Here is a 16,607-nt window from a genome sequence, read left to right as displayed (position 1 = left end):
CCGTTTTAAATGTGACTTAGTCGGTATACATTGTCTGGAGGAAGGGGAGACGCTCTGCGTATCGTCACACTATGACATTCACAGTGAAATGTTCAGCTGCAAATCCGCGCTTGTGGCTCTGTTTAACTATAGTGGAACAACATTAATTGTGCGTAGGAAAGTGCTATAATATATCACTCCTACAATTGATTCACTTTCGACGCCATTAAACTTTGCATACTACTTTTCTAGTAGACACGTCAGATTTTACTCCTTAGTAGTGCAAGTTTCACATTTTTTACTTTCGCCGAATGGTGATTTTTCTATTTTCCTTTTTTTATATTATAACCTTTAGCAAATTTGGGCCTACTGTCATTATGTCGGCTTTAGTTATGTCATGAGGCATCCCAACACCACCTTCTACTTTATCTCGCCGTTTGGCCACAACATGCAGAATCTAACAGAATACAGAAGGGGCTCGAATACCAGCTCTCCCTGCAGAAGTACGACCGTCATTACTGTACTCAATGACACATACAGTTTTCTCATTTAGGAGTAGGAAGGCCCGAGCTCAGGGCGACAGATTTTCAGGGGTGGCATTTTTTAAAAAATTGAGATTATAGCATGGTATGCAGAGAAAATAGACTACCTGAGAGAGGGAAATTAAAGGGAGATCTGTGCTGAAAATAATGTTTGTACCACTGCGAGATGAAGTTTCCTCATTAGAATGCTATTGGTCTTAGAAGGAGTTTACGGCATTGCCTGCCAGCGTAATCCTTGTATTTGATTCTGTACGACCTGCCCCGTTGGTGGTAGGTGAATGTAGATGGGCATGAAATGTACTGTCTAAGATTTTACTGAATATAAATAACTGTTAAATAAAGAGATAGGAGTCAGAATACCTAAATAAGAGCATGGACGTACCTCTTCTTCAGGTAGTACATGGATATGTCTGAATTTGAGAGAAGTGACACACCAGTAATAGCAGACTTTTGACGGCAGTGATGACATACAACTTTTTTCCATTTTTGACATTCATGTTTCAATACTTACGTTCGTTTTCGTCGGCTTAGGAAATCGTTAATGCCTTCGCTCAGAAACTATTAGATTTCATCTTTAAAACTAGCAAGAAGTAGTAAATATATATTGAATTTTCTTTTCATTCTGAGAATCAGGTAGTCGTCTTAGATCAGTGGTTCCCAACTGGTGTGTCGCGAAATATATGAATTTAAAAATCATGAAGCATTTGACATTAGTTAAAATCAATTTTGAGACAGACTGTACCAGTCAACGTCTCTAGTAGCAATAGAAGTGTTCAGTACTATATAGTCACTACTTTAGAAGTCTTATATGAGGATGTTATTTGAGGAGATCCCGGGTTCGATCCCAGCCCCCGCCAAGTGAACTTTGTGGTGGACAAACACCGTATGCGTGGGTTTCCTCGGGGTTCTCCCGTTTCCTCCCACTTTCTTCATTCCACTATTAGATTCATTACTCATATATCACGTCTTCTTTAGCCTAACCGGCATAACTGTGGGACGTAAAACTCAAAGGTTTCAAAGGTTATTTGGGGAGGGCAGGAGGTAATTGTTCTCGCTGAATATATATATAATATAGTAAAAATTTCCTTGATGAGGTGGTAGATAGAATAATAATAGCACACGGGATTCGATTCCTTCTACAATCTCTTATTATAATATCCTTGTTCTATACAAATATAACAAAATCACTAGAAGTGTGGTCTGAAGACCAATACAAAATTCTCTATGTAGTTTGTCTATATAAATAGGTGTTCCAAGGCCCAGACAGCCTAGGGAAGAATACCACGGAGCTCCAGGCAACCTAAGTGGTAACGCTTTACGAATTCTCAGTGCTTCAGACAAACAAAGGCAGGTCGAGGTTTCGCAGAGCTCTAGTTAAGCTAAGTGAGCAGGAAAACCATAGAGCTCTAATCAAGCTAAGCTGGCAGGGAAACTACACAGCTCCATTCAAGCTAAATGAGGAGCACACTTCAGAGCTTCAGACAAACTAAGAGGCTTGGGTTGGGTTAAATCTCTCAGAGCTCCAGGCAAGTTAAGAGAACAGGAATGAAGAGCAGTCACATGACCTGATGATTAAGAGGATACCTGTCATCTATTTGCTTGCAGTGGTAGTTGTAGGAACAGAGCACTTGAATATTACAATATATATATATATATATATATATATATATATATATATATATATATATATATATATATATATATATCAATAATATGATAATATAGTAATGAAAAACATGAAACTGTTGTACTCTTGTCTCCTCCCCTCAAGTAAAACATGAAATGATGCTGTTGATCTTACACTATTAGAATTTATACGATTATTAGTTTTAAAAGATCAAACAAGTCGCGATGTCGTGAGCGTTTACTAAAATGTATTGTCAATCAAAGAAGGTTGTTAACCACAGTCTTAGTTTCTAAGGAACTGAGAAATCTGAGATCCAGGTTACAGCATTCTTGCATATTGTAAGGATCCCCACATCAGGACAAGACCACATGTCAACACAAAACGTGCTATTGATTATAAACAGAAGAGCAGAGGAAAAGCCGACAGGGAAGGCTCCGAGGATCGCCGAAAGAAGACGGACCTCACGAAAGGACCCGAAGAGGACAGATAAAAGGCGGACCACCGAGGGACCGAGCATCAGTCGTCCAACTGATCAAATCACCTACACCGCCCTGAGGTCGCACTGGACTAAGGGTCCTTACTACAACCAAGCCTCGCGAAGCTGCCTTGAGCTGAGGGGGCTATTCTTCGAGACTCACCAGAACCGGCAGGTGCCTTGGAGACTGCCTTGAGATAAGGGGCACCGTACAAACACCTATTTCCTCTCATCTGGATAATAACGAGATAGACACTATTTTACTCTTTGTAATCAAAGACGTTTTGTATTTAACAATTTTTTATAATAAATTGGTGAAGGGGATAAACCTCGGTCCATTATTGACTCTACCAAAGTCATTACAATATAATAACTGTGTGTGTGCCTTTAAATCTCAACCGCAGTTTTAAAGTACAACTTCCACTCCTAAGGCTGCAGATTGTAGGAATTCCGAAATATTTATCAAATTTCATGTGTTCCTCACGTTCTTATATATATATATATAAAAAAAACAATACCTAATCTCTATCAAATGGTATAATATGCTTTAGCGACTATAGTTTTGTTTTCCTATAGCCAATAATGTATTACCTGTCCTTGGTAAAAAATGTAAAAATGAAATGACTTATAATTTCTTTCTTACGTAATATATTAATGCTGTTTACAACATTCCTGTGTTCTTTTATGAGATTCACATTCAGTTCACATCGTTCTCTCATTGTCATATTTATTTGAACTGTACGAAAGTTATTCACATAAAACAATAAAGTAAATAAATAAACAAAAAAAATGACTATTTTCCGTAGCTGATGAAAATGCAGTAAAACATTTATACATAGATTATTATGCAAATTTAAATTTGCAGTTAGCAAATTGTTAGGGAAAAAGCGAAATAAATAAGAAAGGTGATATATATATAAATGTATATCGCATATAATAGGAACATGATTGAACAACCTCGGCGTTTAAAATTCTTTTTCACTTTAACCATGCCAACCCTGTGGCATCATTTTCCAGAATAAAATTTAGTGGACTTCATTTTTTCTTTCTTTAAAACCTTAAGTAGGTTCCGAGGCATGTTAGTATGTAGATTCCCAGAAAAGGAAGTTGAAGATAAGACCTATTTGAATAAAATTCAGTTGAGATACTTTGTGTGATCGAGTAAATCTCTTTTAGTTTAATCATTCTAACACAGAGTTGTTTTCTTAGTTATTTTTTTTTCCTTTAAAGTAAAGATTTGTATTTTTTTTTCTATTCCAGATCCCCATGGAATGATCCAGACCACTTTATCCAGCGACAGACTTGCTTGAATACGTTTGCAGCAGTGTTTGGCTACATGCCACTACTCCGTTCCAATATGAGACTCGATCCTGTTTTGTTTAAGGATCCAGTTTCCAATCTTCGTAAGAAGTACCGCCAGATAGAACTTGTAGGAAGCTAGTATTCCACACAACTTTCATTAACATTTTAATTCTATCTCCGTGCTGCTGGCTGATGGTACACAAACTTCCTCTTCAAATTGTGTGTGCGTGTTTATTTTTTTCTTTCTCTTTCTTTCCCCGCGTATCTTCCTGAGGAAAATGAAAAACAAGGCGAACAAAGAAACAAGTTAAAACAATGAACGAGTGAAGAAGAAGAAGAAGGAAAAACAACCATGTTGAAATTACATGTTTGAGAAAAACTATTGTAGGTGGAATTAATACTATTTTTTTTAATCCTATCTTTTCATTCTGGTTATCTTTTCTTTGTAGTGACGCTGTTGATAAGGATCGATAGGTAGTTATATAGGCATATATTGAAATATATATATATATACATACAAATATGAACATACTTTTAAAAAAATCCGTAGGAAAGTGTCTTTGAGATTCAATAGGTGATTACTTTCGATATTTTAATCATGACGATATATTATATATGAATTACTTTATTATTTATTCTGGTAACAAAAATGGGGTATTCATTTTCTTCGTAGTATATGTGTTATTTCTTCAGATAAATACAGTTTTCTTTTATTGGGTTTTGAATAACATGTTCGTTTTCGAATTAATGACGTTTCGACAAATTGTTTTCATTATCAAAGTATAGTAACGATTTGCAGATTATTTTCGTTATCATGTTATAATGGCGTCTCAAGAGATTGTTTTCATTATCAGACTATAGTGACATTCGGAGAGATTATTTTCATTATCACGGTATAGTGACGTTTCGACAGATTGTTTTCATTATCAGAGTGTAGTGTCGTTTCGGCAGACTATTTTCGTTGTCATTATAGTTATATCCCAACAGATAGTTTTCATTATCACAGGATAGTGACGTTCGGATAAATTATTTCTATTATCAGTATACAGTAACATAGATTGTTTTCGTTATCAAAATTCGGCAAATTATTTTCATTGCCGTGGTATAATTACGTCTCAACAGATAATTTTTATTATCAGAATACAGTGACGTTCGGAGAGAGAATCTTTATTATCACTGTATAAGTGACGTTTTGACTGATTGTTTTCACTGTCAGATAATAGTAACGTTTCGACAAACTGTTTTCATTATCAGAGTACTTATAGTGGCGTTTCAACAGATTGTTATCATTATCAACAATATAGTGATGTTTCGCAGACAATTTTCATTATCAGAATATAATGACGTTCGGAGAGATTATTTTTATGATCACTGTATGGTGATGTTTTGACAGCTTGTCTTCATTGTCAGAGTAAAACTGACTTGTATTCTGTGGTAAGCTAAAAGACATGAAGGAAAAAATATGATTCGGGCAAATGAAAATGATTACGAATATCCAATTTATTAGTCCTGTTGGTTTAAGGTGATTTTCCCTGCAAAAGCGAAAACCTACCCCCATGCATGCGTGGTCATGTATCAGTTACTTTTGAATGAATAGACATGTAACAGTACGATTTTCTTTAACATATACAATTTACGCTCTTTCTACATTAAACTAAATAATACTCAAACGTGTCCATTTATTCGAATGTTATTGACAATCTAACTCGAATTTATAGTTTGTATACTATATTTTTGTTATACATTGTACAAATGTCTATATAAATTTTGTCCATTATCTTTCTGCCACTAAATTTTGTGACATTCATGACTTTCAATAACTTATGAACACACATGTACGTATGTGACACCATCAATATTAGCAAATTTAAGTCTTCAGATAACGATGAAAAAAAATTAACTCAGATTGAAAATCTTACTTCAGTTTAATTCTCTAAATTAAACCAAATTTGTTGTACTGTTCACAATCTTCTTGCCTGATTTTTGTTTAGAACTTTTTACTTTAACATATCGAAAATCATGGCATCTTGGACGTAACATTTATTTGTGCTCACTAAAAAAAATTTACTTTTAAACTTCGAACTACAGCACCGTTCGCAGTTAATTCGTTAAGCTCTAATTACAAATGGCATCGCAAATTCCAGTATAAAATCTTCAAAAGAAACTTCCTGGAGATCTAAGTAGGAACAATAAAGTCCAGTGTTCTTTCTGATTTGCTACCCAGGAGCTGGTAAATGTCTCTGATGATGGAAACTATATTCGAAACTTTTGTTTAAATAAATAAACGTATAAATAGAAATGAAACTTTTCTCTTAATGGAAACTGTTCGAAATTTCTTTTCAAATAAATGAATAAACATTTCAGTCGAAACTTTTGATCAAATAATAAACTAATCTCACATAGATATTAATGAAAGAGGAAACAACCGAATTTTTTAACACACCAGAGCATCCTCTGTAAATGTGAATTCTGAATTCATATCTACAGAGGATCTGGGGTGTTAAAAAAATCTGGTGTTTCCTCTTTCATTGATATATATATATGAAATCACAACCGTCGTAGGTGCTCGGCATATGGACAACAGTGATAATCCAAGCTCAGCAGTGGTCTGTGGTTCAATCCACGTGGTTTGAGTGAAGAGCACCGACCTCAAGAGTGAGAGTGTGAGTGACTTCTGAGAAGCGAGCTGGGTGGCGTAGTAGTTAACGCATCGGCGCGGTATGCTGGAGGTCCCGGGTTCGAGTCTCGGTCCAGTCAGTCACACTCTTTTTGCATTCTAAACTAATCTCGTTTGATGATGAAAACATTATTCGAATCTTCTGATCAAACTTCATTCTAAACTTTTGATCAAATAAAAGGGAAACGTCATACCTATATTAATATTGGCATAAACTTTGTATTAAGTATTAGAATTTTTTACTATGAAAAAGAGTATATTGCAAAAAATTCAGGCTTAATTTCGTAACTTTTATCCTTCACACACTATGACAACGATTTAGTTTCTTGATTATGTGGTAATTATATATATATATATATATAAAGTATGCATGTTCAAATACGTGTGAATGTAATTTTACTATTTAAACTCTTCTTGTAGATAATTTTGAAACTTTTAAATATCATTTGGCTCTAGTTATTGTTTTCAGTGCATGCGAATATGTATGTATATATGTTCCTTTAATATAAGTCACACTGGCTGTGGAGATTTTGTCATATGTACATGTAGGTGTTAATAATTTTACATCAATATGTTGGTGCTTCCCTATCATATGTCCTCTCTCTTCATAAGCCAGTTGTTATTTTTATTTTACTTTGTGTGTGTATGTTTTTTTTAAGACAGAGAAAAAGATATAAAAAGACTGAAAAGGCAAGCTATTTGTAAACTATCTGTTGGTATCGTTTACATAGTTGACTGTTGTAATAAACATTTTAATTAAAACCTTTTGTTAACTTAATATGTATTTTTTTCTGTTTTGGGCTTGTTGTTATGTATTTCTCTAAACCAAAATATGTAAAAAGAAATCAGACCTAAAGAACCATATTAAGGGCCAGCACATAATTTGTTAAAAAATACTTTGTTTTGTACACTTTTTATATAATATCTGTTCGACTAATCTGAAACAGTATAAACTATCTCCGTTCTTTTTTTTAAGTACCTTCTTTGTTACATACCGTTTTGCACTTTTTCCCGGGAAGGGAGGTAATAAATTTTCAGCGATTATTTTACCAATAGATTTTCATAGAAACGAGAGTCGATAATTGCTAAGTCCCGGATTCAAATTCTTTAGCCGGCCTTTCTGACTATAAGGCCTTTTCTCCGGTCAGTTCCATCTGGCACCTGTATGCGAAGACTGACCGATTTGTTAAACATCCGTTCTCACGTTTCATTGTTTTTCTTAGTGTAAAGTGGTTTCGTACCTGTCGAATTATATTAGTAAACAAATACTTAAATAATCAAAACAAAATTAAATAAATATTTCGTTTCCTATCTGCTAAATCAGTTCGTAATACTATCTGGAAAGACTGTGAATAAAAGTGTAGAAACCGAACAGAACTATCTTGTCAGCTATAGGGTAACTGTTACCATTACTGAAGCATTCCGTTTTCGAAAGCTTACCGTTATTGAAATATCAATATGTAGACTGACACTTAAGAACACAAAACAGATCCTAACTAAGTTTTCACGAAATTTTCATATGTTACTTGTACATGATTAATTGTGCATTTTCTAGAGTTAAATTGAATGATGTGAAAAGGAAGGAATTCGAGAAATATGACGAAATTAGGATGTACTTACGTGATTGATTAGAACACGCGTATACTAAAAGCATTAAATAATAGCATTTAATGCTCGGACAGTTCGTAGTCGAAATGTAGAAAAAAAATGTCCACTTATGGATGACTTTTGACTATATTGAATGTGAACACCACATTGCTGACATTGACATACAATCGACCTCTTCCTTCCTTTGGTGCTTTTTCCTCTGTTGTTGTGACATATCGACAACGAGCCACTGACACTTGAAAGCTAAGTATATTTCTTTAGTGCCTCAATGTGTTATATGTATTGTATTCTAATTTTCACATACCCCATTAAAACTTTTCTTTGTTGTAACCATATATATCCAGACTAACACTGTTTTTCTATTATAATTATACATGTATACAGCTAATACTTGTTAATTTTTTTAACTTTTAACATGTGGTTCAAAGATTCACATTTTATGAAGCTGTGGCAACTATGTATTAAACCTATTCAAATATGTCTTTTTGATATGTTAGCTCCATTAGCGTAATACTACAGTTGCGATGTTTAAGATGAAAAAGAAAGTAATTCTTGCAAATTCTGGTTTGTTTTATCCGTTGATTGTAAACGACAAATAGATTCAACTTATTTGACTTCTACAACTTTTCTTGTTCCATATCTTCAAATAGAACCTTACCTAATACTAAATTATTTTGTGTATTATTTTCCCACTCTTCTAGAATATAAAGTGAAAAATATTTTGAAGCACTTTTTGTACTTGTATGTATATCTACGTACTCAAAACGTTTTGGTTCGCTTTGCCTTTTACAAGATTTTCCAATACTTTTACCTCGGATAACTTTTTTCCTTGAAGTGTCATATTCAATGTGTTACTTTCTGTATAAGATCCAATTCCAAAGATTTTATCTAACATTACCCATTCCTTCTTGCTGCATAAGATGAAACAGAACTTGAAAAACAAAAATAGCTTCTTTTTTTTTTTTTTTTTGTTTTTACGTATATGTGTATTTGTTTGTGGTTTGTTATTTACTTGCATGTGAATGGGAAAGTGTGTATGTATGCTCTTGGATGAAAGTTTTTAATAATTTATTGTTACACATATAATTTAAGGGGACAAAGTATTGTGATTATAGGAAATATAATACTTGTGTCATCGTCGTACTTTGTTGTTACTGTTAAGTTCAGTGCACAGAATTAGTACAAGGCTACTTCGGGAATATGAAGAGTTTCTAAGACAAGCTGTAGTATAGTGGCATCCGGACTTAGGTGCTACATGCACTATTAATGCATGCATTTGTCAGTATTTTACATCTTTTAATTACTAGTCTTAATAATAGTAATCTTAAAATTAACATAAATTAATTAGAATCATTTTGATGGAGTATAAAGAAATAAAAAAAATTAAAAAAGTTGTAGAATGTGAAGCCAACAATTCAATTTTACCTTAATTATTTAGAACAGTGATAGTGATAGTAATAGTACTTACTGCATCAAACATATGGTATTTATAAAAATCAGTGTTAGTTGTATACGAAAAAGTTCGTAAAAGCTTACTGCATTCTTTAATACTAATCTTCCTACCTACTTCTTTTACATTACTAATTGTTTATGAGTGTTGTGCTTTTCATATCTACAATATTATGAATAATGGGATGGTTATATTTAGTAATGTGATAGGTATAATTTTCTTTTTAATATTTTCTTGATTTTTCGAAACTTATCCTGTGCTATATATGATTTTAAGACTATTGGGGAGAGTAAGATGTATAACAGATTTCCTGAATACCTTATTTTATTTTAATACATAGTAATTCTGTGTATATATAAGAAAAAAACAATTGTTAAATCTTCTTATCACTGTGATTTTTATTAGAGTTCATAATTTTGTTTTTGATCTATTGTATTCAGACTTAGCTATTGAACTATTTACACATAAAGATTAATACCTTTTCTTATGAAAAAAATATTCATAGTGGAAGGTATAAATACAGAATCATTATATAAATCTAGAAGCGCGTCTAAATTATGTGAATAATAATGAAATTGAAAATATTTTAGGAAAAGTTCAGATTTGTATGAATCCAAGCAATTGTTTTCTTTCTTCCAAATATCTCTCATCGATTTATATAGTTTAGTTAAAGTGAATATATGTACTTTTACTATTTCACATTTTCAGAAGAACTGGAAACAATTAGTGAGTAACTATAAACCAGTTATGACATTTTAACATTAAAACACTTAATAATTTTCAATGTTCATGGTGTACATAGAACAATATCTAACCTTTGTAATTAAAAAAAATCTTTGAGAGAATGTTTCAACACAGTAACGTTTACTAATGAGAGCAAAAAGTAGAATAACAATGATAATTTGAGTAGAGTGAAGTGAATAGTGTATATATCACATTGCGTGATAGACCATTAATGATCCTTGCACTAAAATCATGTGCACGCGAACTTAACACACATGAAGTATGTACGTACATGTAAAATTATTTTTCTAGAGCCAACATTCAATATGTTCATTCAATTATTATCCAATATACCATTTCCTAATTATTTATCTTTTATTTTCTTTTCCTTGCCTGAGAAGTGCCATTTTTTTTGTTTGTTTGTTCCAGTTGATATTCTTTATATTTTAATTTTAGAATTATGAAATGTTCATCTCATGTAAAAAGCTTGTTGAATGTTTGTGTAAGTTCCAGTGCTGGAAATGCATAGTGTTAATTAAGGACATTAAGCGGTATCCTTTGTAGTTGAGAATTTGTTCTTGTTAAATTAAGATGGTAGCTTTTGGGGGGAAATAAGTTGGTTTATTAGAAAGTCAAGTTTGTTGAGTGTTAATTTAAATAGAAAGTTTGATTGAGCTCAAGAATAATATGATTAAATATGATAATGTAATAGACCCTAATAATAATAATGATTACTTAAAAATTCATTTTGTTTTCTTTTTTATAACACGTAACATGTGGTAGGTCAAAGGATAAGATGTAAGATTCCATCGACTGAATTAGGATTTAGTTAGTAGGCCGTTTTTAAATACACCTTGTCCTGAGTAATCCGTAGATAAATGCGTATATGTTCTTTCGTTATAAACATCAATATAGGTTTTGTATCTTCATGTACAGACCTTAGTCCCAGTCACCTACGTGTATTTCACTGAGTTTTTTAATATATGAATTTTTATTTGAAAATTGACGAAAATGATTAATGACGATGAAGGATAGCAGCTGATTCGTCAAGATATGGTTACTCCAAGGATAACAAAGTAAAAATGCTCACTAGGTGGTACTAGCAAGTAGACATTAAGCACGTCTAACAATAATGACCATCTTTTTATATGTGCATTTTTATTGAGAGTGTTCTATAAAGAAGTAAAAAAAATATTTTTAATAAAAAAAAAGTATTTAGTTGATATATTGAAGTGATTCCGACCATTTTTTCGCAACACTGCTCCTTGAAAGGTATTGCTAGCTCTAAGACTTTTTTGCTTTCTGAATCACTTGAGCCATTCTATAAAATATAAACAAGAAACATGCTGTAATCTATAAGAATGCGATTAACTTCAAAATTAAATACTTCCCCTTCTCTTTATCCCACTTTGTCATTAAGGAAGACTGTATAAACAAAGGGAAAAGATTGTAAGTGTAATCAGATAACGATTGAGTTACAGTTCCTACAATCCCTTTACTTAGCATCGTTTACTTTAAGTTGAGAATGCTCGAAGAGCATTGCCAAACGAATTTTAAAAAAAAATATTCGAAATTTATATGAAATTGTATATTAAATTTATTTGATTAAATTCAATAGATAATACAGTTATAGAAATTATTGAATTAGCTATACTGGGCTGTTATCACCGTGTATATATACTAAAAATGCAGATTAAACAGTAGCCACTGATTACTATTTGGTACCAAAATGTTCACCATCCTTTAGGTATTCTACAATATCATCTCTCTATGACTTACAGTTCCCGAGATATGAGTCCTTAAATATCCCGAAATTGGAATTGCTTTGGCGAAGATCTAGAGAACGGAAGAGTGACGCGAAAAATTCCATCATTTCTTTCAGATAGTTTTTGATGCTCTATCGATTGGAGGGCTTAAAATTTAAAAAATCGCAAATAACGGACACATATATATATATACACACACACAGAGAGAGAGAGAGAGAGAGAGAGAATTCAGTAATGAACATTTTATGTTCGTTAAAAATAAAAAAAAATACATATTTTCTACTAACGATTTGTTTGTTATGCTTATTTACATAGATATGTTGTTTCTTATATATTATTTAACATATTAAAATCCGAATTTTCATGCTTTTTGAGACATTTTTGTCGTAGTACAATAATTGTAAATATTTTGGCTTGTACTAAAACATTGTGAAAATGTGAATATAATATAGTATCTTAAAACATAGATACGTACTTATCATTCTTTCAATATATTTTGTTGTATTGTAATGCGGAAAACTATCCTTTGATCCACCACTACTTAATAGCTTAAATATAACTTACTTTTCATGTACATATCTTGTAGTTAACATATTTATATGTATTTAGAATAAAAGCCTACATTGAAAAATTTAACTTGTGAGAAGCAATTTGTAGACGGAAGGTATTAGCAATTTTAATCTCAAATCTATTCAGGACGAGAATATTATCTGGTCAGAACAAATAACTATTATGTTAGTTCTTTTTAATATATATATCAAGTATTCTAAAAATGGCGCCCACTGACAATAGAGTGCTATTCTTCAGGTCAAAATATAGCGAAAATATTACATAATGGTATACCCTTCTGAGCCTCCTTCAGCCGCTATAAGGAATCAAAAGTCTCAATATGTGGCAACGTCGCATATTAACTTAGAATCATAAGCATTGTCTTACGAATCTATCAAACAGTTACATCGATTGTTAGACTATTAAGTGGTGCTAATGTCAACATGAATCGATTTTAAGTGCTATCAGAAAAGAATCGATTAGTATCTTGATGGATTAGTAGTTCTATTCTATGGTTCTTTGTCTGCAACGTTGCACATAATGCAGGACTCGAAAGTTATATAGAGCTCCTTCGTAGCTGAGCGGTTAACGTGCGCGTCCTTGGCGTGGGAGACCCGGGTTCGATTCCCGGCGGGAGACCATGTGTTTCGGATTCCACGTTAATAAGTAAGTCCCGTCTAATATAGCCTCGCTGCTGAAAGAAACAAACTCAAAATGAACTCAATTCGAAAGGTATATAATTGTATTTTTCTGCTTTATTTTGACTTGTAGAATAGTGCTCTATAGTCGGTGGGCGCCATTTTTAGAATACCTAACCTGACGAAAACTACTTTTTTTTTTTTTTTTTTTTTAATTGCAGTGTTCGAAGAAAAATAGAGAGTATGAGTGATTATAGTAATTTAAAAGTGGAAAGGATTTATTTATGTTTCATGTAATATAGCCTGTGGATCTTTTCTGAATACAAAAAGTTCGAACAAATATTACATTTTATGTAACGTTATTGTAAATCATCAAATACAACAATCAATCATTCTTGTATGGGGTGTAAGGTAATGGCTTTCATATCATAGAGTTTCTTCGTCAAGTGAAAAAAAAAATGTTTCATTGCTTTAGTAGTTTCTAGCACTTTCCTTTTCCAAAAGAATAACATGCATTATTAATAGTGTATTTAATAGTCACAATATTTCAGTACTTTATCTTTTTTTTTTTTTTTTTTTTTTTGTCTTTGGGATAACCATATCTTTAGTATAATTACATAAAGTAACGATAAGGTAGAAATTTATTTGATTCCTTGTATCCAAAGTAAACAGTATAACGTACTAGTATATTGTAAAGGAATTAGTACGCAGTAACTTCAAAATAGCAAGTTGTGCGCAGTAAATGTAGTTTTTCTGGTATGTGCTCCAAACATTAGCATCTTTTTAATTAAAATTTATTATAAGTTGAACTAATAGATGTGTACTTGTTTCTCTTTTGGCAGGTACGTATTTATGTATACCATTATGCCTGCACTAGAAATATATTTTAGCTACATTCTAAAGTGAATAAAATTGACCTTGCACCATAATCGTGTGTACCTGCATGTATTTTGAAAATTGTATTCAGATATCTCTTCCCAGGTAGGTAACTCGCACACATTTACGTATTATTTTAATATTACGTTTATTCGTGCGACTTTCTTCATGATATTTTCGTGTATGTGGTTCTAACCCGCAGGTTTTGTTCAGATTTTTGTGGGAATATTTTTACCGTTCTGGTTCAATGATACATTTACTTTTAATTTCTATGTAGCAATAAGTTGTACATATCCCAATATCTATACAATTTGTTATATTTATAACGAATCTGAATGCCATGAATTTACAGTCGATTTAGTATAATAACATCCAATAACTTGAGACTACTAAACAGTACTTGACGTAACTAGTAAATCTTTATTACTGTTTTCAGAAGAACTCAAATACTGACTATTCGATCGTAAAGAACTGCCATCTTAGTTTCCTAATCCGCGGAGCATTTTGGGTCTGCAAAGTTTATAAATTGATAAGTACAGTAGACTCTCGAGTATCAGGGCAAATGTGGCCGGATAAAAAAAAAAAAAAAAGATAGACTGAAGTTCTATGAACATTAAGCATACCCGAAGAACAATTTACGAATACATTACTGTGTTATAACTGTAGTTATAATCAGGAACAGAGGTAAGCGTACTGTATTGAAGTCCGTTACATATTGACGAAATAATGAACAAGGAGCAGAACTCTTCTCTTTTCCTGTCACAATTTGTATTTTGCACACGACTCGTAGGAGGATCGTAGCAGACGCTCGCTTCCAATGCCTTGGCAATGTTTCCAATGCAACGCTTTGCCTTCCTCATTTAATTACGATAAAATAGAACTAGACCAGATAGTCGCGAGTCTACTGTATAAGTTTGAACTTGTCAATATGAGTAGTATTAAAATTATCATACATGAAAAACAGAACAGAAAATAAAACATAATATAATCATGTACTTATTATATTATTTTAATATCTATAATTCGCCATTTCGGATGTACTTCAAGTTGTGCTCTTTATACTTTTCGTACTATTTCTTGACATCTAAAACAGTTCGATAGTATACGTTGCGACTTTAACCAGCGATAAGATGTTTTAGTCATTTTTTACAGGTGAGAAGATAAGACGTGCAAGTGAAATTGTTTATAATGTTTGATTTTTGTTTGTAAAACTAATAATAATAATAATTATTATTATTATTGATGAAGTGTGATTGAATGTATGTATGTATGTTATAATTTGTTTCGTAAAGGGCCATATGAATAATCAATGAGTGTATATATGAATTGGTTCTATTCCCCCTTTGTAATGACTGATTTACATATATAGCCTATATATATATAAATAAAAAGAAAACTGCCTGATTTTAAGTGACTGTGGTTATATGAAGCAAACTACGATGAACAATGTTTTGTACAGTTTTGTACGAAAACTATATATATATATAAAATATAAATATTATATATATAAAGATGTTGTGTAAAAAGAATATGTTCATTCCTAGACGAATTAATTTAGCAATAATGAATAAATAAAAAGAAAAGATTGATACAAATATGTGTTGATATTTCTTTAAAATGCTTTTACACAGAATAATCTTCCCCTTTAGTACTCAAGAATATTTTAGAATTTGAATTACAGATGGTCAAATGTTTCCCGTAATAAATTAATTCTAGAATTTACCAGGGTCATATCTGCTATATATAACGTTTTAGGTTATATAATAGCCCTGAATTCGTTATATTAAAATTATGGAAATATTTCAAAAATAATTCATATTACCAACTGTTCAAATGATAACACAAGAAATCAATTTTTTTCAAACTACTGTCTTTTCATGTGGATTTTCTCCATTTAACTTATTATTTTTATAAATTAATCTTCTTTATAAACGAACTTGCATAGTACATCTACTATGGCTTCCTCTCATACTATGTATAGAACTATCCAGAAAGAACAAGTTTGTACGTGTTTGGCCCCCAAAAAGAAAATCATACCATACGATACGGACCATAGGAAATGATATCGTAAGATACAGACCACTATCCTTAATAACTTGTGCTTATTTCTGCAAGTTATCGTTACATAATCAATTATCAAAGGGGAGTCAAATTTGATAGCACTCCTTTCAAATGATTGTTATACTACAATATATCTGCTGAATTTGCGTTAACATTTTGAACTCAACTAAAAGAAAAGAAACCTTGGGAGTTGTTCTACTTTACATTTGTCGTAAATTATGTATGTGACATTGCTTTATTATTAGAGCATGGACATAAGTTACAAGCTGACTTTCAGTGTTATGTTGAGGCTGTAGAACATATTAAGGGTCTTCACTACAGCGAAATTAAAGTA

General features: G+C 32.0%; 1 protein-coding gene across 1 annotated transcript in view; it reads left to right on the top strand.

Annotated features, from left to right (window-relative positions):
- Positions 1 to 15,807, top strand: part of LOC145683798 (exostosin-1-like) — a 96,147-nt gene extending 80,340 nt beyond the window's left edge. The window contains exon 6 of the mRNA XM_081755384.1: positions 3,884 to 15,807. Coding sequence (XP_081611510.1) covers positions 3,884 to 4,064 — 181 coding nt within the window. The 3' untranslated portion in view covers positions 4,065 to 15,807. The remainder of the gene's footprint in view (positions 1 to 3,883) is intronic.
- Positions 15,808 to 16,607: the final 800 nt, after the last annotated feature.

Source organism: Thermobia domestica, chromosome 4 (assembly GCF_964235325.1).
Source record: "Thermobia domestica chromosome 4, izTheDome1.hap1.1, whole genome shotgun sequence".
Classification (NCBI taxonomy): Eukaryota; Metazoa; Arthropoda; class Insecta; order Zygentoma; family Lepismatidae; genus Thermobia; species Thermobia domestica.
The sequence above is the reverse complement of the archived record's forward strand: the minus strand, read 5'-3'. Positions and strand labels throughout refer to the sequence as shown.